The 22,332-nt window shown below is 43.5% G+C and overlaps 1 protein-coding gene across 4 annotated transcripts; it reads right to left on the reverse strand.

The window, feature by feature from the left end:
* Positions 1-11: 11 nt before the first annotated feature.
* On the reverse strand, positions 12-21,270 carry rapgef3 (Rap guanine nucleotide exchange factor (GEF) 3). Of its 4 annotated transcripts, none has more exons than XM_084014551.1 (28): positions 21,199-21,270; positions 18,926-19,011; positions 14,226-14,270; positions 10,387-10,493; positions 10,174-10,295; positions 9,483-9,660; positions 9,291-9,375; positions 8,561-8,621; positions 7,544-7,620; positions 7,308-7,454; positions 7,062-7,168; positions 5,283-5,371; positions 4,545-4,623; positions 4,247-4,397; positions 4,020-4,102; positions 3,895-3,925; positions 3,716-3,791; positions 3,387-3,524; positions 3,177-3,274; positions 2,948-3,073; positions 2,485-2,666; positions 1,876-1,966; positions 1,735-1,785; positions 1,563-1,650; positions 1,408-1,472; positions 1,252-1,306; positions 1,046-1,117; positions 12-932 (listed from the first exon to the last, which is right to left on the reverse strand). In XM_084014551.1, exons 2-28 carry the CDS (start codon positions 18,986-18,988, stop codon positions 814-816), a joined length of 2,586 nt encoding a protein of 861 aa, XP_083870677.1. In that variant the 5' UTR covers positions 18,989-19,011; positions 21,199-21,270; the 3' UTR covers positions 12-813. The 4 variants fall into 4 exon arrangements, with proteins under 4 accessions (XP_083870677.1, XP_083870676.1, XP_083870675.1 ...); XM_084014550.1 differs by lacking the exon at positions 21,199-21,270 and adding an exon at positions 19,684-19,824; XM_084014549.1 differs by lacking the exons at positions 18,926-19,011; positions 21,199-21,270 and adding an exon at positions 17,569-17,943.
* Positions 21,271-22,332: the final 1,062 nt, after the last annotated feature.

Raw genomic sequence — 22,332 nt, forward strand, 5'->3', positions numbered from 1 at the left:
GACACGCATGCTTGAGAAAATAATTTATTTAGAAAACATTGTATGAAATGATATGCAAGTCATTGCCAAAGGAAAACAATCTGATACAATATATTAGCTTTAATGTGAAAATACTAGTACGTGAAAAACTGACCTAAAGTGAATAAACTACGGCAAAGCTCTGCAGTGTTCGTATGGCTCTTTAGTGGAGCCGCCAGCGTGATCCTTCCACAGACAGCAGTGCAGACCGTTTTCATTGTCATTCTGTTGCTACGGCAACAGCTTTGGTCCAAGTTTACTTCGTCTGAGCTGCATAAACGCAGACTGCAATAGGAAATACAAAGAGGCCCATTTAGAATGTGCATGTTGGTGATGAAAAAAGGTCTAAAAAAAATTTCAAAGAACCAAAGACAGGCATACTTTGCAGCCATTGCTTTCCACACACACACACACACACACACACACACACACACACACACACACACACACACACACACACACACACACACACACACACACACACACACACACACACACACACACACACACACACCTGTAAGGCTTCTTGGATGAAGAAAAAAGGGTCTCACAAGTCCCTTTGGACCCAGAATTGGATTCTCTGGCTCATCGTTGGAGGTGGGCTCTGTGCGCGGAGCACATTTTCCCTCTCGTTGTTGTGCAGAGAGCTCATCCGTCCACGTCCAAGCTCCTTGACATCCAACTTATTCAGGCGAGAGCGGATGTTTCTGTTCATTCCGCTTCTGTCTGTTTTTTCGGTTCACATTTGCTCGACAGTTTTTTGAGTCTCTGTGTATTTGCGGGGGCGTTGGTGTCCTAGCATTCTATTGTTCTTGATAGCTGTGTTAGCTTTCGCTGGTTGTCGATCACCTTCAGGTTCTGAATGTAGTGCCGGATGTTGCTGGGACTCCGTAGAGGGAAGGCGTGGTCCGAGTCTGGAGGAGACGGAGAAATATTTTTTTTTTACTGTAATTATTCTAAAATAAACTATCTTACAGCAAGTACAAGTGGATATACCACAGTTAATAACATGATGGATGTAGCTTACATGTAGATATGCGAGTAGCAGGCCCTTCCAGGAACATCCGGTCTGCCAGGCCTCTCTGGGGCGACGATGGCACTGCAGAAGAGAAATACAAGTTTACCTACCTGATGTATTCTTCAGGCATCATTATAGCTTAATAATCTGTTTGACCTTTAACCTTCACCCTTTGTCTATGCTGTGGACCTGCTGAGCTCCACTGGATCACTTACCGTAAGGCTGGCTTCTGCATCCTCGGACAATTTTCACCGTCTTGGCGATCATGCGCTGTGACGGAGGGAAAGGACACACATTCAAAGTTAAATGCCAAGATTTGTGAGGAGAATATAATCCATCTGAACAATACAGAAACAATTTCCCTGTCTTACCACTTTCTCAAAATTGACCAATTTGTCTACATAGTTTGGATTTCCGTCGTTGATGAATGTCATGTCTGGGCAGGAAAAGAAAGCATGACGGTGATTAGTGAATTAATTTACATGACGTGCTAATGCTGCGTATTGTCACAGCTGCTGTGCGTCACCTTTGAGCAGCAGAGGCATGAAGGGGATGTAAGGAGGACCCAGTTTGGCCACAGCGAGCCTGTAGGCCCTGTGGTTGCGTGAGGGATCCTAACAGGAGAATGAACAGAGCACCATTACATAATGTCAGTCCGTGAAATGAATGTTCTAAACAGAACATGGCGTGCAACTTACCATCAACCTCTCATAAGCACAGTAAATCCTTTTCGTCTTGCTGGGGATTCTCTGGAATAGACAATAACACACTTTTTGTCATTGAGGAAATGGTGACATGATATAGTCTTCTCAGTACTGTTGCATTCAGGGCTCTCTCACCTCCCAGGTCTTGTAAAGCCTATGAACTGCACTGTTGCTCAAACCGAACATGACAGCGAAGAATGAGTTGAGGTTCTTATGCTCCTTTAATCTGTGACAGAGAAGACACGAAGCTATGAGTGTTATGTAATATATAAATGACAAACCATCTAACTCTTTTCGTTTCTTCTCATAAGTTAAATAAAACAAACGCCTTTCACATTAGATTCAATATTATGGAAGCAACAAATATCAGAACTTTCAGGCGCCCTCATGTGGCTCAAAGGTGTACTGCAGTCATTCCCAAAGAATGGGTCGGGACGGTAACATTGACATCTGCAGTACACCTTTGTTCATGAAAGTCTGTTTTGTTCTGATAACTGGAGCCGACTTATAACATCAAAACTAATATGAAAGGCTTCTAAATGGCTGGTTTACCAATGATTATAAATACGGTGATGTGGAAATGCTGTAAAAATGGTCCGGATGATTCATTTACGCATTCAGGAAGGCCTGGTTTGATACAGGGTTTGTGAAACACCGCTGTGAGGGAACACCAACGTCAATAGGCTTTATCCTCTGAGGACCATGAATGTTTGCACACAATTATACATAGAAACTCGAACTTACACTGCAGCGATCTTGATGAACTTCTTGAGCAGAACGGCTCGTTTCACCAGGTCTTCACAGAGGCACAGCTCCGTCACCACCCAGTACTGGACCTCATTGAAGCGACGCACAAAGCGCTCCAGGTTCGCCGTGATGGCGTCTGGGAATTTATGGCGGCCGAATACGTAGTAGACGAGCTCCACCTGCGGACGTCGCAGCGATGAGTCAGATTACACGGAGCTTCTATCGGTGGCTTCATTCATTTCGCTTCAGAAACATGTGAAACATGCAGGAAGTTTGTATACCGGGAGTACCAGATGATCTGATGGCAAAGTGCCAATGAGTGTGTGACTCAGAAACATTCATCAAAGCCCATTGTTGTTTGTTTGGCTCTACTTTCATCATAGACTACTGGAGCTTAGCCATGAATAGGCAATTTCCTCTTTGTCGGAGAGTGTCTATGCGAGATATCTGCTGGAGTAACCTCGTGCATGGCAGTGAAGAGTTCCCAGTCGTAGTTGGTGAGTTCGTTGGCGATGTCTTTGGAGCCCATCTGCTCCAGGATGTCGGTTGTCCCTCGCTCTGGACCCTGCTGCTCCTTCAGAGGAATCTGGAGCGGAGAGACAAAGGAAACGAACCAAATCACCATGTCAAACGTAGCCGTACGCACTGTGATAAATAATGAGAGTGATAATAATGTCCTCTTTCCTCACCAGTTGTTCCGCTTGGCCGCTGCTGCAGATGAACAGTCTCTCGTTGAGTCCCAGAGCCGTGTACACCGCAGTCGCGTCCAGTTTTAACTGAGCTCTTTCTGTGTGCATTCAATGTATCAATAAACTCATTTTGTTCTCCCAATTTCACAGAAAACTGTCAATTCAAATGAAACATTTGAAAAAAGTGTCATTAATACATCTGGGTCCCACCTCCTGTGGAGTTCATCTTGACCAGGATGTGATCTCCACCGGGTTTGACTATTGCTGACATCACATCCTGTACGGACGTGTTCACTGGGAGCATCAGAGTGAGAGGCTTGTTGTCAGGCCTGTAGATCTCATAGAGCACTGCAGAGAGGGGGCGGTGGCCAGAATGTCAAGATATGCTGATTTGAAACACGACGGCGCGAGTAACGGTGTGTTCGTCATGAACGACGCCCACAGATACTTCAGCTCATGTGAGGTAACCATCATGCAACATATTTTCCTGACAAACAGATAAAAAACATTTGTCAGTGATTTGATTGAGTCTTACTCACCTTTATCCTGTGCTCTGATTGGTTGTAATCTCCCCACTGCCTCCTCGCAGTTAGAGAACCAATCAAATGGCTGGTTCTGTCAAGAGCAACAGAGTGACGTTAAACTGACAATTTGAGCTGTTTTCTCATTCAAATCTCCATCTGATGTTAATATTCTGATGTTAAGATAAGAGGCTTACCCTGCACAGTGACTGATATCCATTCTCCGATCTGTAAAATGAAAGATGAAAAAACAGTTTTAGACCGCACACTTGAGAAATGTCGTAGGAATAGCAGATGTTATGAGAGAATATAGGCACTTTACACTCTTGTCCTCCTCCTTTCCCTAAACTGTTCTTTCAGCACGCTGGACAGACGGTAATCACTTGCAACCTCCTTTTTCAACCTCTGTTTTTCGCCCCAAATGTAAGAACAAAACAAAACAGGAACATTATTAGTTATTCTCTCGTGAAAATAAAATCTATATTCATAGGGGAAGGAAATGTTTTAAAAAAAACGTAGAGTGATAGAACATGAGTGTGCAAGCTTCACCTCCAGGGACTCCAAGGCAATCGGGTCTTCTTTCAACAGAAGGCCGTACAGCGCCACCCACTGGCCAATCAGCTTCACCACCTTCTGCTTGGTGGTGAGAACGTAGGAAGCCTTCTCCAGATCGGAGCCTTCAGAGAGCTCCGCCTGATAGGTGCAACGGTGGTTAAGGGGCGCAACATGAAGGTTTTTTTCATGGATGTATATATGTTTGCTTAATCCGCAGACATCATTAGCAGCTATGGCAGTGCACATTATCCTTATCACCATCACTGCGTTTTGTTATTGAGCAGCAGGATATTGGTGCTGTAGAGCGGGACACAGCTGGCTGGAGGGCATGAAGACTTTGTGGGTGAGCAGGAAGTCGCTGACACAGGGAGCTGCAGGGAGACACACATCACAACAACACGGGGAAGAGGAGACAACATAAGAATTCATCAATAGATGTCACATCTAACATCCCCAGCTGATTACTTTTGGCGGACTACATATCTAAAATAAATATGCAATCAAATATGTGCTAATTGGCATCCAATAGAAATCTGAACATCTGATAAAGCCAGAAAATACTTGTATTACTTTGTTAACATAGTGGAGTTAAAGGTGTTTACAGACGGAAGTTTGCATGTCTCTTTTATATCACTGTCAACAGCCGTGGAAATATAATTTTGCCATGTTTTTAGGAATAAAAAGTTCAATAAAACAGCTACTGAAGTAGAGATTTCTGGCTCAGAGTATGTGAGAAACCTCAATTGAAGAAAACAGCCTTTAAAGATAGGCATTTTAAAAAACTCAACATTCATTACTTACATAAAAAAAAATACTTTTGCAGGTTTTATTGAATGTTGTGTTGAAATCTGTAAACGAGGCATTATCCAATGCTAAACGTTGTTTAATTTAGGAGAAACCTACAGACACAAATAGGCAAAGTGGAGTAAATCATGTTTTTCTGCCTTAAATAACTAGTTGACCACGTCTGATCACCTTAATTCACTTGAGACAACAGGGAAAAGGCAAGAAGTTGCCGGGAGACTCCCACCTATTGCGTCATTTCCGTTCGAGTCCAACTTTACTGTTTCCAGTAGGTGTTCCAGGATTTTCTCAGGTGTTCCTGACATAACTGTGTACCTGAACAGAGCGGCGACAGAGGAGAGAAAGAACACATTACTTTCCCTCACGTTCATAATCCCTTTGTATTGCTCTGCATGCAGGCATTCTGCTTCTTTGTAGTCTAATGTTACCTGCTCAGCATGCACTAACACATCTTATTATTACATAAACCGTATGACCCGTCGACTGATAACCGCCCCCCAAAAAGAAGAACCAGGCAAAAGCACCTGACGTATCATTGCCATTGTTTGCCTCCTGTATATTTACAACACTTGGCGAGCTGGCAGTCGCATATCATGAGAGAAACAGCTGCGTTGGGAGAATTACGGATCACTTGTTTCGTTGTTGAACTATAAAAATGCATGGCCTTGCAGCGCACACATCATAACTCTTTTATCACCACGTTTGAGGACTCCTTGCCTGATTGTAAAATAAAATCGACGAAAGCATATAGTAGGTGGGATTTTTTCGAATCGGGGAGATCTAGTTTATTAGGGGATGACAGATGAGGAAGTGGGAGCAGGTGTGTCAGTGGGAGGAGCTTCGGTGTGAAAAGGCCACGCTTGAAGTGTGGCAGGCCTCTTTGTCTCGCACCACCTGAGATAGAGGGATGCTCATGTGTCATATAAGTTGGATAGAAAATCTTCATTTATATCCTACGTCCCCTCAAATATACACTTGTGGTAATTCAAAAGTACCTGAGGTGAGTCATGGCTTCATAGCTCTAAATACGGTTTGATCTTGGGTTTGTGTTGTGAGTCTGAGCTGAACCCCCCTATGGCTATCTCTGCGACAGAGAAGAACATGTTTTCTGTTTTCTCCGGTAATAAAGCGCCTATTTTAAAATATTTTTACCTTGCATTGATGGTCTTTCAAAAAAAGACAGTCTTTTCAGTGGTGAAATACTTAAATATCTGTTTTTATTGAGAAACTTCTATAAATCAAAAGGATTTTACATTGAAATAATGTTACATGGTTGTGTGAATGAGTTCATTGTATTTGTCTTTTTGAATTCCAGTCAAGTTCCTATTATCCATGAGGAGTTTATTTAGTTAATGACGCCCGTAATTAATATATTCAGATGGTCCCCCTGTCCATGTGTTGGGTTTACTGGGGGCAGCTGGGGATGGTGTCTATGTGGTGTGCCACCTGGATGTGTACTGGTACTTCAGGTGTGGTCAACTTAGGGTGTGTGTATTTTGGTTGTAGCGTTTATTCTTTAACCAGCTGGTGCCACCCGGTGCTGCCCTCTGACTCCCATCAGGCTCTCCTTTAGTATACTTTTCATTTTTAATTGCAAAACTTATCATTTTAATTACAAAACTGCTTGTGCTTGAACGGGTTTATCGACTCGCTGTTTATTCAGAAGTAGATGTCGCTGTAATAATAGTCGGGTTTTGTCACCACACCACAGTCGGAGAGGTCACCATCGCGTTAATTCATTTTTTTTTTAATGTTTGCTCAAACACTTCGAGACTGATAACGAGTCATTCACCATTGTAGGGTTGAAGTCCATTTTCTTTTCTGGCCTTTTAGATAACGGCCGATTAATGAGACCTTAACCACATTTGACAAAGACCTGCATACTTTGTCACGATGACCGATGGCAGCACTTGTGTTATTGGTGTGATACAGTATCAGCCCACGCCCAGCTAAAGTGTCTTAATGATTGTAAACCTGCTTGTGAGTGTGAGTCAGAGTTTCTCACTTGCTGTTGCTTCCTGCCCCTCCCTGCTCGGCCCAGTCGGTGCTCTTCTCCAACACCAGCACGGTTTTCCCGTGCTCTTCTAGTCGCACCGTGTTGGCCTCGACATCCTGAAGGACAAGAAATACACACGTGGATGACAGCCATGAATGCAACTGTGTGGATCTGAATTTACGGCCTGCACAGAATAACTTGTCAAACACATTCTTCACATTCTCTGCACACGTGTGATTAGTGACTCAGACACACCTTGAGGATTCGTATAAAGTCCTGTTTATCGACGCGGAGGAAATGGCAGTTGTCTTCCCTCAAGATGATGGTGGCGGCACGGGGGGCGTCATTCAACAGAGCCAGCTGCCCAAAGTCCTCGCCCTCATGCAGCGTTGTCACCAGACCCTGCATGCACACCGCACTTTCAGCATTACATTATACCAGCATCCATTGCAAAGGATTAGAGGCATTGACGTGATCGTAAATAGACTCACCTTCCCGTGTGTGATCACATTTACAGAGCCTTTCCAGATGATGTACCAAGAGGTGCCTTTGTCCCCCTGACTGAACACTACATCACAGAAAGACAGCACAACATACAGGTTATTTACAATGGGCTTTATTATGTATGCATGACTAGATAGGCAGAGTTGGAAGAGAAAGAAACACACCCACATTGACCTGATTTCTCTACTGAAGTAATGAATCAATTGTGACATGAGGATGTTTGAATATTCCTGATGTGGCACATGTTTTATTAGAGAAAATACACTGAGGAGGAACAGGAGGAGCCCTGACAGAGTGAGAATGAGATCTCCATGTCATAGCCAACGGTACCCTGACTGCTCTTTGTTATGGGGGGGAAATCCTCAGTGATTGGCAGACTGGTGTAGTGGGTCCTGGGTTCCTCCTGGTGTAGTGGGCCCTGGGTTCCTCCTGTTGCAGTGGACCCTGGGTTCCTCCTGGTGCAGTGGTTCCTGGGTTCCTCCTGGTGCAGTGGACCCTGGGTTCCTCCTGGTGCAGTGGTTCCTGGGTTCCTCCTGGTGCAGCGGACCCTGGGTCCCTCCTGGTGCAGTGGGTCTTGGGTTCCTCCTGGTGCAGTGGGTCTTGGGTTCCTCCTGTTGCAGTGGACCCTGGGTTCCTCCTGGCGCATGTGGCCTGAGTGTGAAGGCAGGTCCTGGATGACACCATCCTCCGACTCATCAGGAGAATGCCCAGACGTTGTTCGGCATACAAGGCCGTTGACACTACTGAGTCACATTATGAGTTGCTGTGATGAAATTCACCAGTTGGACCAGCCAGTGATTTTCATTTCATTTTTGGTGTGATTTTTTAATTCGGCTGTCAATGGGTTGATGATTTTGAGCAGTGTCTATCTGAGAGCCGTTCTGTGCAGAAGATTATAATAGGAGGGTGTTCGTCCTAACACAAGTATAGTATAGTGTGCTTTAAGAACACAATGGAACTGTGGCTCCATGTGCATGTAGCAAGGCTGTAGGCTGAACACTCACAGACTGTTCCGGCCTTGGCATGTGATTCAAAGACCAGCACCGCTGCCAGCTCCTTACGCACCTGCAAGCACAACAGGGTAAGAAAGGGCTTTGGTCAAAGTAGTTTAACAATCAGACTGGATGCAAAGTTTAGTTGCTATTCTGGACCCTTGATTGCAGACCAATCCATAGACTTGCATTTTTCAGATGTCATAGTGTTACTTGTTACCCAGAGAGGTTGGAAGAAATTATGTTTCTACATAAACATATGTGGAGCCAAATCTAGCGTAGTACAGGGGATTCTGAACGTATATAAAGTATATATACTGCTTTTACATTTATAGTGGTTGTAACAGTGAATATGCCTAATTTCCTTGTCTTATCTCTTGATGGCCAGGTGATACGGTGGTTTTACTTCACGGTTTTACTTTACTTTACACTGATCTCCAGGCTTTGACTTCTATCTTTATCTTTTTTGCTTGTTTTCACTGCTCAGTTTGACATCCTGGCATATGTGCTTCAAACGCATACTGGAGAACTTCTCTCTGAAATCCCTGTTTTGTTGTGCCAAATATATTTATATATTATTCAGTGAGTGCAGTTGGTGACCACAGGAGCTCTGACAGCGGGGCTTAGCAAAGGGTCAATTGCTGGACTGTCTCACTTTTTTTTCTCTGCACACACACATACTGTCTACATGTAGTGATTGAAATCATAAAGACACTTATGGTGAGAGTAGGCAGTGACTGACATAGGTGGAGAGGTGAGCAGCAGCCTTGACATGGAGCAGCTCCTCATAGATGACCTCCAGGTCCTCAGCACTCCTTTGACTGGGGCTAAACACAGACAACAGGTGTATTCAACCACATGCACTATATTATCACTATTTACTACACACACAATACTAACGTTATTTGTTTTCTAAAGGCTCAACATAACGGACCTTTTGCGTAGAATCATAGTGAGCAGAGCATCGGGACCCAGCTGAGACAGCAGCGACAGACCCTCCTGAAGCTCCTCCTCCGAGTCCTTCTCATTGATCACGTGGTTCAGGCCGAACTCTGCATCCTGGAAGCGATAGAACTGGGTGTCCTTGTCATGGAAGTTCAACTCGTGTTTCACTTGATTGAAGCACAAAACAGAGTGTAGACTTTTAGATGGTGATCATCATACAAAAAAAAAAATTGATTTGTTTAAAAAAAAAGGAAAGAAATTATTACATTTTGACCTTGATTTAGTTGTCGTGTTGTACATGATGTATGGAAATAAGATTAATTTATTCGGAGTGATCCCCTTCATTTGATGATCAGGCATTTATATTCTGATTGGAGTGGTCAGGGAGACAGGGTCCCGTCCAAATAGCATAAGCGGTTAGTGAACACTTGACTGAGGGAGAACACATTGTGAAACGTATGCCTTGGCACACGCTCAGGCTGCCGATTTCAAGCCGCTCAAGCACCTCTGGGAAATTCTCAAGTTCAGTCTGAGACATCACAGCAGAATATATTTACAATAATACATAACCATAAGCTTTCTCAACACATACGGGATATTATGTTAATTGTCGCTGCTTCACAATGGTTGGTTCTACTTTTTTCTCGTGACACAATTCTGTAAAATCCAGCTCTTCTCACCATGAACAAGGATTCCTTCGTCCACCAAGACCTGCCACATTCCAACTGCCTGGCTTCTTGATTGCAGGCAATCATTTTGTTTCATCAGGCAATCAACAAGCTCCTTACCAGGACAACATTGTCTGTGAGAGAAATTTAACATGTGAATCTGCATGTCATTTTCAGGGATTTCTTTTTTCAACGTGGCAGAAGTCCATGCACCAGTGTGGGTACCTGTATGTTTTGAGATGATGCTTTCTATCTCGGATCAGACCAGGGTTCCCCTCGATTATAACGGCATACACCGATCTCGCTGCCTTTACAACACGATCTGAAAGAAACTTTATAAAGACGGAAAAAGAGATTAAAGAGTAACTAAACCCCAGCGTTTTGGAATCTTTTTTTCTCTTTCCTGTGGACTTTAAATGAAGACATCACGGTGAATCAAAGTTAATGACCCAATGTGCTTTCTTATGCTGTGAGTGTGTGGAAACTTGAAGATGTCTGTGGGAGTGTAATGTGTTGTGCGGGTGGGTTTCAGGGAGGTGAGAATGTGGTAAAAAAAAAAATGTTAAGCTCCCCCACACCTCGCCGAGTTCCACCGCCTCCACAACTCACTCTCCGTGTGTCACGCAGCGACGACTCTCACTTTCTGAACATCCTTTCAACATTTCTCAATTCCTCCCCCTCCTCTTTCCCTCACCCCCCGACACACGTACTCATTCCGGTCAGGTCTAAACCCCCCCGCCCACCCGCCCAAAAAAAAGGACTGCAGACCAAACCTGTCAGCCACTGATGCAGAAACAAGGCTTATGTAACAAGAATGTGCTTTGTTTTTGGCTGTAATGTGGCCGTCCAATTTCAGGCCTTTTCACAATTATACAGCGTACGCTCTGCTTCTATTTTTTTTAAAAAGAAACAAATCACTCCACAATATTTTGCATCTTTATGAGTGACAAAAGCTATATTATGTTTATTGTGCTCCTCCCCGTTAAGACTCCCTCTCTCACATCTCCTACACAAAGTCTTGTGACTGCACGAGTGACTCAGATGATTGCCTGTTTGTTCCGTGGATTTTCCTCAAAGCACTGCTATTTGCCCAAGGTGGTGGTCTGAAGATGCACAAACAAACCAGACAATGACCATTTCCTACATCAGTGTCAGTGTAAGGAAGCGCTTATTAGTAACTTCCTCCATCCTTTTGCCTTTTCCTGTGTTCTGCCACTCACTCAGGATATAAAAACTCCTGCTGAACTTCGACTGATCTATGGAACCCCCAATGACGCCAACACAACCTTTGCTCTTTGGAGGCTGTGTCACATGCTCGTTAAAATCCATGTTCACACAGAACTGCTGGTTTTAATGTACTACTAAAGGCTACTGAATGATACGCAATTCAACTTATCACCACCACATCGGCCCGTTCCCAGACCCGACATCTACAGAGTGGCCTAGACGTGCCCCATGGCGTCTGCTGGGTGCCTCTGGAGTTATGTTGTCTTGAGGGCAACAGAGTTCCCAGGGGCCTATTTTCCTCTGAGAATGAATTTCAGGGGAAAATAGGGCCCTGGGAATACTTTCAACTCCAAATCGTGTTTTTTCTTGATGAGGCCTTTTTCCATGACCTAACTCAGTCCTTTATAAAAACAACATCAAAAGCCATATTTCTCTGAGTAGAGCATTGCGGCTAATCTGGACCATCATGGTTCTGCGATTCATTCCTGGCTGTCTGCAGTGAACAGTGTCGGTATCTAGGCCACCGAATCATGTTATCTTGGAACTATAACCTGCAGGTAATTGTTCCAAACGAGTCAAATTACAGAGCAAACACCTTTTCCCACCTTTCACAACACGCACTGTGTGACCAACACTTATGTAGGGGCCATCTGTAAGCTTTGGACGGGAAGTTATTACCCATTTTATGACTGCTTGTTGAGGTAATTTTACAGTCAACAGCCTATAAGTGTCTGTTTAAAGAGTTTAAAGTCCTAGTGAAACGGAAGTGCGAGCATCTTTAGCTTCTGTACTGTGAGTGTACAGTAGTGCAGGTGTCCTAAAACCTGGAAATGACTCAGCATATTTCCCCCTTACGGTTCGCCCTTCTCCAAGAAAATGGGTCAATGATATGAAATATGCAGTACACCTCTCAGGAATTCTGAAGCTTTAACATTTGTTTAAAAAAGCCAACCGGTAACAAGTGGCCAAATGAGACTACAATCCAAATAGTTTGCCTAACCAATTAACCAACCATTCAAAATCCAACTGAAAGATCCCTTTGGCTTTTGGTCGAGGGAACCTTCCAGGATTGGCCTAGAAAATGATGTCATCCCTGCACCACTGTATTCCCTAGTGAGGTGGAATGTGTACATTTCTGAGAGGGATTTAAATCAAATCCTTAATAGTTGATTGGACCGGTGAAAAATGGGCGGGCTAAGATATAGAGAGTTTAGCTATACAAAGCTACGGACGACACATGTCCCTTGTCGCTAAAAATTGCAGATTGATTGATGGATGGATGTGAATAAACTATTGGTTGACATTGGTTGGTATTTGCTTATGTAAGCACACTTTTTTTTACAGGGAAAAAGATGATTTTGATGTAAAAATACAAAGAAATTCTTAAATTCCTAAATGACTACACCTGCTCTCTTTGCAGGTCTACCCACAGAACAGCTGCTCTGGAGCCTTTACAACACATGGGCATGTGCTTGCTATCAAACAAGAGTGAATGCAGTTATTAGTCATAGTATCTGTAAAAAACATAATCGTCAATCGTTTGGCTTCATGCATTCGTCTTGATGATGAGCACACTTGTCCGCTGCGTGTCTCCTCTGTAGGCGAGACGTTTCTGTGTTCCCTACTCTCTCCCTGACCTCCGTGGGCTGTACCGTGTGAAAAACACTGCATGAGTTGATGAAGAGCTCCGTGGACTGCGTGTGAAGAAAAAACAAGACCAAACTTCAGGAGGCAACATTTCCATACTGCAATACATGATGGATATGGGCTCTTCCAGGCCTTGGATGAGGTGATTTGCCATCAGATATGTCAAGTTGTAGCTGTAGCTGTACGTGAACTTACACCTCTGACCTACGCAAGATGTGTATGGGAAAGTTGTCCAACACATTATTGTATCCAAATGCATTATATACCTGTATTATACATCACATATGGTGAATTGTACCTCAGTGTGTCGAGACAGGAAAACGTCATGTTGCATGTAAGAGCAAACGCAGGTTATTACAAACACTTCTTAGTCTTGTGGTGCCATCAGAATGTATGATTCTCATTTGTGTGAATCTGGAGCCAACACTTGCTAAGCAACCGGACAAAGCACCAAGAGGTTAGCAACCCCTGTCTCCCGCAGACACCATGACTATATCCTCTCTATCTTCTCTCTACAGCACAAAAAAGACTCTCTCTCTCTCTGTCTTGCTCTCCTGTCTGGAGGGAACCCAAACAGGATTCACTTTGCATGTCAAACCCTGTTATGTCATGCGTGCCATAAAAGTTCTCTCCTTGGCATGCTGTTGAAGAAAGCGAGATAAGGCGGCGTGAGGGGTCTGGAGTGCCCTTTAGACTCCTTGTGACTGCACGCCCCGCTAGGAATGTGTGTGTTTTTTCTCGCTTGAGTAGTAAGGCAGGATATTATAACAGCAAAAGAACAAGTTCAGCAGTTTAAGAGGATGCAAGCACTGCAACTCTGCGTGACAGCGGAGGTCAGCATTTGCCATCGGGGCTGGACTCACATGCCAACCAGGGTCAAATATGATGGTCGGCTAATTTGCAGAAGAGGTTGGGAAACCTAATATGTGTTTATCTGATTGTGAAATTGCAATGGATATCAAAGGATATCACATATGGCTATAAGATGCCAGATAAACCTGATGACCAAAGCTTATATTTATTAAAAATTATGAGGCGATCCATACTTGCCTAAGTGCTTAAACTGAAATCATGCTTTGTGCGTCTCTTCTCATGTTCAGCAGGAGTTTAAAAACAGCAGCGAGCACAGTGGTTCACTCTCTGCTGTGGCGAGACGCCGCACCAAAGCTCACCGTCTCTGGCATACACACCTGCTTCATAGTGTCCTTTGAATTCAGGGCCTCTGGCAGCGGAGTCTAAGAGAAAGAGGAAGAGAAACGTTATCACCGCTGAGCCATTTCTTCATGCCCAAAGTCTCTGAAATAAAGCAGATAACTTGCTTCAGACATTCCACAGGAACTAGCTGGACTGGTCGTTGATGATAATCTCGCTGCAGTTGCGCCACATAAACAGATATGAACAAGCTGGACCGTCCAGATAGAAAGAATAATTATTTTCTTTTCATTGGGATGAAGGTCAACACAAATACATTATCTCAACCTGCACTGTGTTACCATTGTCTCCAATGTGGCGTGGGCGCGGGTGTCAAGTGTGTGATGAAGTGGGAGGAAAGGGTACATAGACCTCAGCGCAGGAAAGTACATAGCCTGTTGCTACGCGTTTGGTTAAGTGAAAAAGGTTGCTTTTAACGGTGGACTTTTGAAAACCCCGACCATTTAAAGAGCAAATGCGCTACAGTGGTTGTAACGTATATAAACGATGTTTTGGTAATATGTATGTAGATGCTGTCCAATGTGAAATCTCTATTTGACTTATGACAAGACAATATGCTGGAGTACGTGGTTCATAATTAGTAACAGAGACAATTAGTTACCAGCATGCACTGGGGCCATTAACTACCTTAAACCACTGTTACCATGAACAAATATAGCAGGTAGCAGGAAAAAAAGTGTGTTAGTGGTAGGCTGCTGTCCAAGTAGGCCTCATTTTGAAATAATTATTATTATAAATCTGGATTAATGAATGACAAACAATGTCATTGTTATATACCTTAATGAATGAAACGTTTTAATTAAAAATAGCCTTTTAATTGTGCTTGGCTCAGGATGCCTTGTCAAAGATGTCAAGTGGCCCCCAGTGTGGGTAAACAGTGCGCATGCCCAGAGCCGTCGGCGATGAAAGCGGACGGCACGCGCTTAACGCCAGGTGTGGCTGATTGGCTGTTGCCCATCTGCATTTTGATTGGCTGTTTACTTCGTACCGCTGTTGTCCTCCGCTGCTAGCTGTCAGAAGTTGTAGGCTACTTATTTCAATGGCGATAGTCACTGCGTACGCCATGAATGATATGGATTATCTAGTAAAGCAGTTAAACAGATTAAACACCTTGGTGCCCACCAGCCAAAGGGGTAATTGTTGTGAAGCAAACCGCTGGTGAAAGTTAATTTAATCACATGAAACGCAGAGTGGCTCGCTGCTAACTGCTAACGGCTAACTGCTAGCATGTCGGAGAACACGCCGTTGATTTGCTTTCCGCGTGATATTCGGAGGAAATGTTACCTGGTCAAAAAAACGGACAGGACATCAAGCATCCTCCTGAGAAGATTGCCAACTAAACACGGACAACAACGTGCTCAAATTGCACTGACGTCAACTACCCCAATCTTGACAGCGCACGCAAACGGGAGAACAGGTATGTAACAAATATGTTGTAAATGGGATGTGAGTTTTTTTTTTTTAGGGAGATTGCTATGTGTGAATGTCAGCAATGCAACGCCATAGCTGACATTCACACATACGGTAGCAGCCTTTTACTGTAGCTGCTCAGCTTCCCATCACGTCACTGTTATGCGTCTGTCTTCTGCAGATGTGTGGCATGCTTTATCTGGTGTCCTGTGCAACCAGCTATGTCACATGATGATGGCCTGAAATGCACATTGCCAATTATTTTTAATTAATTTATTTAATATATCACACTGAATAAAAGTATATATTTGTAACAGGTTCGACCCAATGAAAAGGCAATATGCCCCTTGAGTAGACAAAGAAAATGTGGAAAAACCAGCATCCTATGAAGACAGAGTTCTGCTTAGTGTCCATGTCTGAGCACTGGTATGAAAGAGCAATAAGGACAGGGAGACGGTGCCCTGGCATCTCCTAATGATGTCAGCAAATGGATTTAGCTGTCAGTTTGGTCCCTGGAGGTATTCATCTGCATCAGCTCAGAGAAATAACTGGCGAATGGCAAAATGCCAGTTAAATTATACCCATTGTTGATATCATGCCCAAATAAACACGGACACGGCAAAGCATTCTGGGAAATAATATTACCATCTGCAACTTTGATAACATCAAGCTTTGGATGTAATAATAATAATCTTGTTATTGAGGCAGATCCTGCTGCTTTTGTGACAGTATAGTACATGTATAGTAGATGGTGTCAGAAATAAAGTTAAATTGTATAGCAAGTAAATGCATGTCTTCCATCTATAATTAGGAGTTTTTTTATTTCATACTGAGGTTTCGATATGCTTTCAACTTGAACTTTCCACTTTTGCATAAATATTGTTATTGTGTGTGTGTGTGTGTGTGTGTGTGTGTGTGTGTGTGTGTGTGCGTGCGTGCACTCTTGTGTAATTTATCATGTGTAAGATAACCTGAATAACACAAACTCAAGTTGAACCACTCCTCTGACATTTGAGAACATGTGAAGCATGTTACATTGAGGGATTATTAAGCTCAACTTGTCATGTGTCAAACTGGAACGCCTGATCCAAAACAAACGAACCAAATTTGTAATATCAGGAAGTTTGAAAATGCCTTCTTCGGAGATTTGACCTATTGATGCTTAAAAGTCAAGTAAATTTAGAGCCTCGCCACTGTTCTGTCTTCCTGTGACCTGGAGACAAAACGTCCCCTTTCTGCATTCTTCTACATTATACTCGTGTGTGTATACTCTTGCTGCAATGTCACGCCGAGCAATAAACAATACTCTATTTATAACCCGAGTTAAAAAAACTTTGTGATGCTTTGTGAACTTGTGTCCCCACACCCAATCTGCTAAAACAATAGGTTCATGCTTCAGTCCATTGAAAGCACTGATGCAAGCTGCTATTTTGGGGACACTGACAAAATACATTTTTACCTGCTCTCTAACAAACATGTCTCCACCTCTCCTTGCATCTCAGACCTTTTGGGGGTTTTAGATGCAATGTCCTATATGCTGAAGGGCACTTTCACTTTTGCAAAAAAAAACAAACAAACAGAACTTGGGGCCAGAAAGTGTCAGGAATTCACTTTACACCAGTGTTTATAACAGATTATAGCTTTTCAGAAGCATGTGGCATGTTGGAGTGTTCATTTCGTGGTCAAATCTATATCTGCAATATATCTATTATTATGTACATAATGAAGAACCAAATCAGAATAATAATAATAATAATAATAATAATAATAATAATAATAATAATAATAATAATAGCCTAGTATTATAACCACGCGTCTGCTCATGTCTTTCTGTGCCACAATGCAGTTACCGAGTCTGTGCTCCACGAACTGAGCCGCAGTTATTCCCCGAAAGTATGAAAGCCGCATTACCCAGCTGATGCCTCGTATGGTCGGCGTTTCCACTGAGGAGCGGTCCGGGAACACTTGGTAATTGTGACTCCGAAACAGATGCATCTTGCCGTCAGATCCGAACGACCGTCGAACAACTTTCCCGGCCAGACGATGTGCACGCGGACTCTGCGCCTCCAGACATCATTTAGGAGATCGAGCCGTCAGCTCGTTACTGGCGCACGCCGCCGACGACGCGGCGCAGCGACGGCGTCGGCTCAGGACTCTGCATGTTTAGTCCGAGAAAATCCCAGAAACCCAGACCGGCTACCGGCGACAGACGAGTCTGCCTCAGCGGGGACGGAGCGTCAGGTCCTCTCCAGACATCCCTCGCAGCACAGGCGCACTGTTGAGTTGCGCGTGTGTGCGCTCTTTTTTGGCTTTGGCTCAAACACGAGTCAGCAGAGAGGGAGAGGGAGAGGGAGAGAGAGGCGGCCTCCACTGGCATCTTACCGCCTAATTAATGACGTTTCATTTAGTTCCTTGACATCGAGTCACTCCGTGTGTATGTGAGCACTGTACATCCTGTCCTGTTTTTATTTTTAAAATATATGCCAGAACGTGTACTGTATGTATTTCACCATCCTGCAGCATACAATGGGTAAATGGGGTATAAAATACAAGTATAAAAATGACTAATAGGCAGTGAGAAGCAGAAAAGTCTTAAGCCTGGGTTTAAAATAAATGAGTTACAGCAGACCTGTGGTTTTCTGGGAGTTTGTTCCAGATATAAAAACTGAACACTTCTTCATGGTGAGTTTTGACTGTGGGGACAGAGAACAGACGTGTCCCAGATGGCCTGAGAAGTCTGGATGGTTCATAATGATAGCAGACGTATCATAACCAAATAAACCAGCACTAGTGTTTTGAAATCTCTTCTGTGACGGACTGGAAGCCAGTGTTTAAAGACCTCAGAACTGGAGTGAAACGAAATCCCTACTTATCCCACGGCACCACACTGCTGACATCAGTGGGCTGAAGCTGAAGCACATCCCTGTGATGTAAACCTCAATGAAACCACCTGTTCAGCAGCTCACCTGGCACTGTAAACTCACAAGACTGGGTCAAGGTTATTAAAGAAGTCATAATGTTCCAATGCGGGAACGTAACGGTCTAGTTTGTTCAGTGCTGCAGTTCAGAGCAGCCCACTTGAGCTGCAGAACTCGGCACACACACTTATCTGCCTCAACCAGGTCTGTGGGCACATCGCAGATAAACCGCTTCAAGGGCAGTAAAACCGTTTACTTGATGCGTCTCATTAGCAGTTTGGTTCGGTTCTTGTTCTCTTGTGGTTCACTGTGACTTCAGTTGTGTTGTAGTGAAGAAGCAGATGACTTACTTCCACGTTCTCTGGTGTGCAACGTCTCGGTGGGGACCAGATGGGTTTGGCCAAGTTCTCCATAGAGGAGATGGCTTGAACAGTATCTGTTTTGAAATCGACAAGAAGCAGGGTGATAATTAGTTTCGTGGAGAAGCGAGGAAGAAACATGGGAATGCATCTGTCGGGCCTGTTTGTCGATAATCGCTCAGAGCGAAGCAGACGAGGGACAAGGGAGCCTCTATTTACGATTACCCGTGCACCTCCACTTATAACTGTGTCCCGCAGCCTGGATATGTTATGCAAGACTTGTTTAAATCCCTGCTATTGTTCCAGCGCAGGGCTGCCCTTCCTGTACTGACCTCAATGAGTCATTTTGCCATGGCTTTCCACAAAACACACACACACACACACACACACACACGGACTAAAACACTAATTCTGTCCTGCTTCCTGTGCTTTGGTTTGGTTGTTCCTCCAGAACGAAGATGCAGGAGGTCAGTTAATTGCAGTTGCCTTCTCTGAGCGATGTTGTTATATATAAGTTCAGCAGCTGTTGCTCCTGTATGTCTTCTCTGTTTTAAGCATTATTGCTCCTTTCTCGAGTCCGACTCCATTAGCGTTTGTGTTGAGTGAGTGAAAAGCCTACAGAGCTCAATTTACTTTGAATCCCCCCCCGTTCTCAGTGTAACAGAGGCTACATTGATTGGCCCTGTATTTTGAAGAATTGCAAGGCACATCTAATACATCTCTCAGGGGAAGAAACTGAAACAACTTACCAAGTTTAGACCTTGATTGATCATGAGGATGCACCAGTCACTGCTGTCCCAAAAGCCAGTATTAAAAGTAAGCAGGGAATTGAATAAAACGGAAAATACCGGTTCAAGTGCAGGCGTATGTTTCCTGTGCTCCGGCTAGACTTGTGTGACTATCTGTCTCTTCAGAATGCCTCGTAGGGACTCTGTGATGCCAAATAAAGACGGTTCACAATGAAGGAATCCAGTCTTCCTTCTTATGACCTCCTGAGGGAATGTAAACACGATGGTTTACTTGATAAGGAAGAGCACATTGCTACAGTCTGTTTGATGGTATCTGACAAAGTGACTGTCTTGATTGTCTCTTGTACACAGGGGGACATCGGGGACAAAAATGTGACCTTTTCAACAAGGATTCATGGTAATTTTGGGCCAAATATAAAAGGCTTCAGCCACGATCAAACGGCTTCTTTTTCCAGAAGACTAATCTACGATGGATGGGGATAATCCCAGGGTTGATTTATGGAAAGAAAAGCCAGACATTTCAAGAATGGAAACTGGTTTGTGAACGTGGAATTGACACGAGAGCTCATTAACGCTGCCGCATTGTTGACCTCGTTCGAGCTCGTTAGGTTCAAAGCATATCGTTCATCAATAAGCTCCATCTCGCCTGAGAGATCACGTGCTACTCACACCTCACTCCGCCACGACTCCGGTCCCAGGTCACTTTGCATTGTGTAAAGCCTCACTTCACATGCGTGTCTGGCGTATTGAAAATAAATACTGCCCTCTACTGAGAACACGGATGCTCTGCAACCTGCATTGCAGCAACTGACGAGGGAATTCATGTAAGCCTAAGAACTTCTAAAAATGTCCAAAATGATCAGATAAGAATCTCGACTATTCTTTCCACATAAGAGCCACTAAAAGTGTACTTTTCAAGAAACTCCATCAACATGCTGTTTAGTGAGGGAGGTTTATACGCTTATATTTTTTAACACTAGTAAATTAAAATTGTTGTTGTTAAGTGTGTGTGTGTGTGTGTGTGTGTTTCTATGTTTAGATCCTCTGGGAATGGGAGTGGGATTTCCTGCAACACATCTACGCCCCATGGAATGTGTACTTTGCCAACCGTCTTTGTTATGCCTTCTCTATCACTCACACACACACACACACACACACACACACACACACACACACACACACACACACACACACACACACACACTCACTCTTCCCCCTCTTGAGTGGGGGGGACACATTTTATTCATTTGACCACAAGGTCACATGAGGACTGATGCAGAAAGTGAATGCTTGAGCAAGAAAAAATCACTAAAACAGACAGTGGCAATAAATAAATACACCAACAAAAAATGTTTTTGCTTCGTCTTGAAATTTGAAGCAATTAGGAGTAAGATTGTCTGTGTATGTATCAAACTGCCCATAAACTCTTGTCAGACCATCTAAAGGAATTAAATATCATAAACCAAGCCAGATGTCAGGCCGCTACATCATTTAGATTAGAGATCAATAACTCACCACGCTCCTGTGAGGTTCTTAAGTCCGACGCTTTTGAGGTTTTTCTGCTTCTCTTTCAGCCTTTGCTCTTTTCAAATGTTCGAGGATGATTTCCCAGTCATTGCTGTTTATGTGAGTTGAAGGGAGTGTGGCTGGACATAACTTCCTGTATCTTTCTGATTGGCCGCGAAGAGAGTGCCCCAGGACATGGGCTGAGTATATTTGTGTGTGTGTGTGTGTGTGTGTGTGTGTGTGTGTGTGTGTGTGTGTGTGTGTGTGTGTGTGTGTGTGTGTGTGTGTGTGTGTGTGTACACAGAATCAGAATATAAGCAACTGCACAATCTAAAGCGTTCATTTGTGCAGCTATAAGTGCTGCGGTTTTCATCTGTGACATCCTTTTACTGCAGCAACATTTCAGAGCACAGATTTCAACTCGCCACCGTATTATAATACAAAAAAAAGACATTTCTTTGAAAAGATATCAAGCCTCATTCACAAACTATTATGAAAAAATGTCTTCTTCAAACCCTCTTACATTTTTTACAAAGAATCTGACCGTTGCCAATCATTTATGTGGGATTTGTTCTCAACTAAGAACAGAACAGACTTTTTAAGGCTATAGTGTAACTGTTTTATATACCTTTTATATTTGCACAAGAAATAAAGACATAAATAGTTATAATCATCCGGTTAGAGTACCTATTTTATAGTACTTTACCACATTTCCACTGTATTCTACAAAGCATTATGGTCTAAAATAAATAAACATGAAAAGTTAAACATTGAACGAGTAATGGCATCTTTTTTGTGTTATTTTGTATCCACTAGATCTATTGATTGTTTTTTATTCCTTTGGAGTCCACTGCTCTGTGCTTTCTTCAGATGTCTGTGCACACGGCCGTGTAGTCGCCTGCCCTTTTATGGGGATTGGCAGGGCGTTTACCTAATTACCTAATAAGGATCAACTGGCACAGGCCTTCAATTAAAGAGGACAATGGGATTCATCATTATAAGAACGTGGGTATGAACAATAAAATAGTGGTGAATGAGGCCCATTATCTTTTAGTGTTATGGCAAAGTCACTTCCTGCCTCCCCCATCAAGCCACAGTCGAGCTGTGATGTTAATATATACTTAGTAGATGTATTTGCTTTAT

This window comes from Eutrigla gurnardus (genome assembly GCF_963514095.1).
Source record: "Eutrigla gurnardus genome assembly, chromosome: 8".
In the NCBI taxonomy this organism is placed as follows: Eukaryota; Metazoa; Chordata; class Actinopteri; order Perciformes; family Triglidae; genus Eutrigla; species Eutrigla gurnardus.

Excerpts from the sequence above, each read along its gene's own strand:
- rapgef3 (XM_084014549.1), bottom strand. The coding sequence starts at position 17,652 with ATGCATCTGTTTCGGAGTCACAATTACCAAGTGTTCCCGGACCGCTCC. Across the intron at positions 5,372-7,061 it reads GGGGCAGGAAGCAACAGCAA|GTACACAGTTATGTCAGGAA; the intron begins GTGAGAAACTCT and ends CGCTCTGTTCAG. Across the intron at positions 3,525-3,715 it reads AATCAGAGCACAGGATAAAG|TGCTCTATGAGATCTACAGG; the intron begins GTGAGTAAGACT and ends CCCTCTCTGCAG.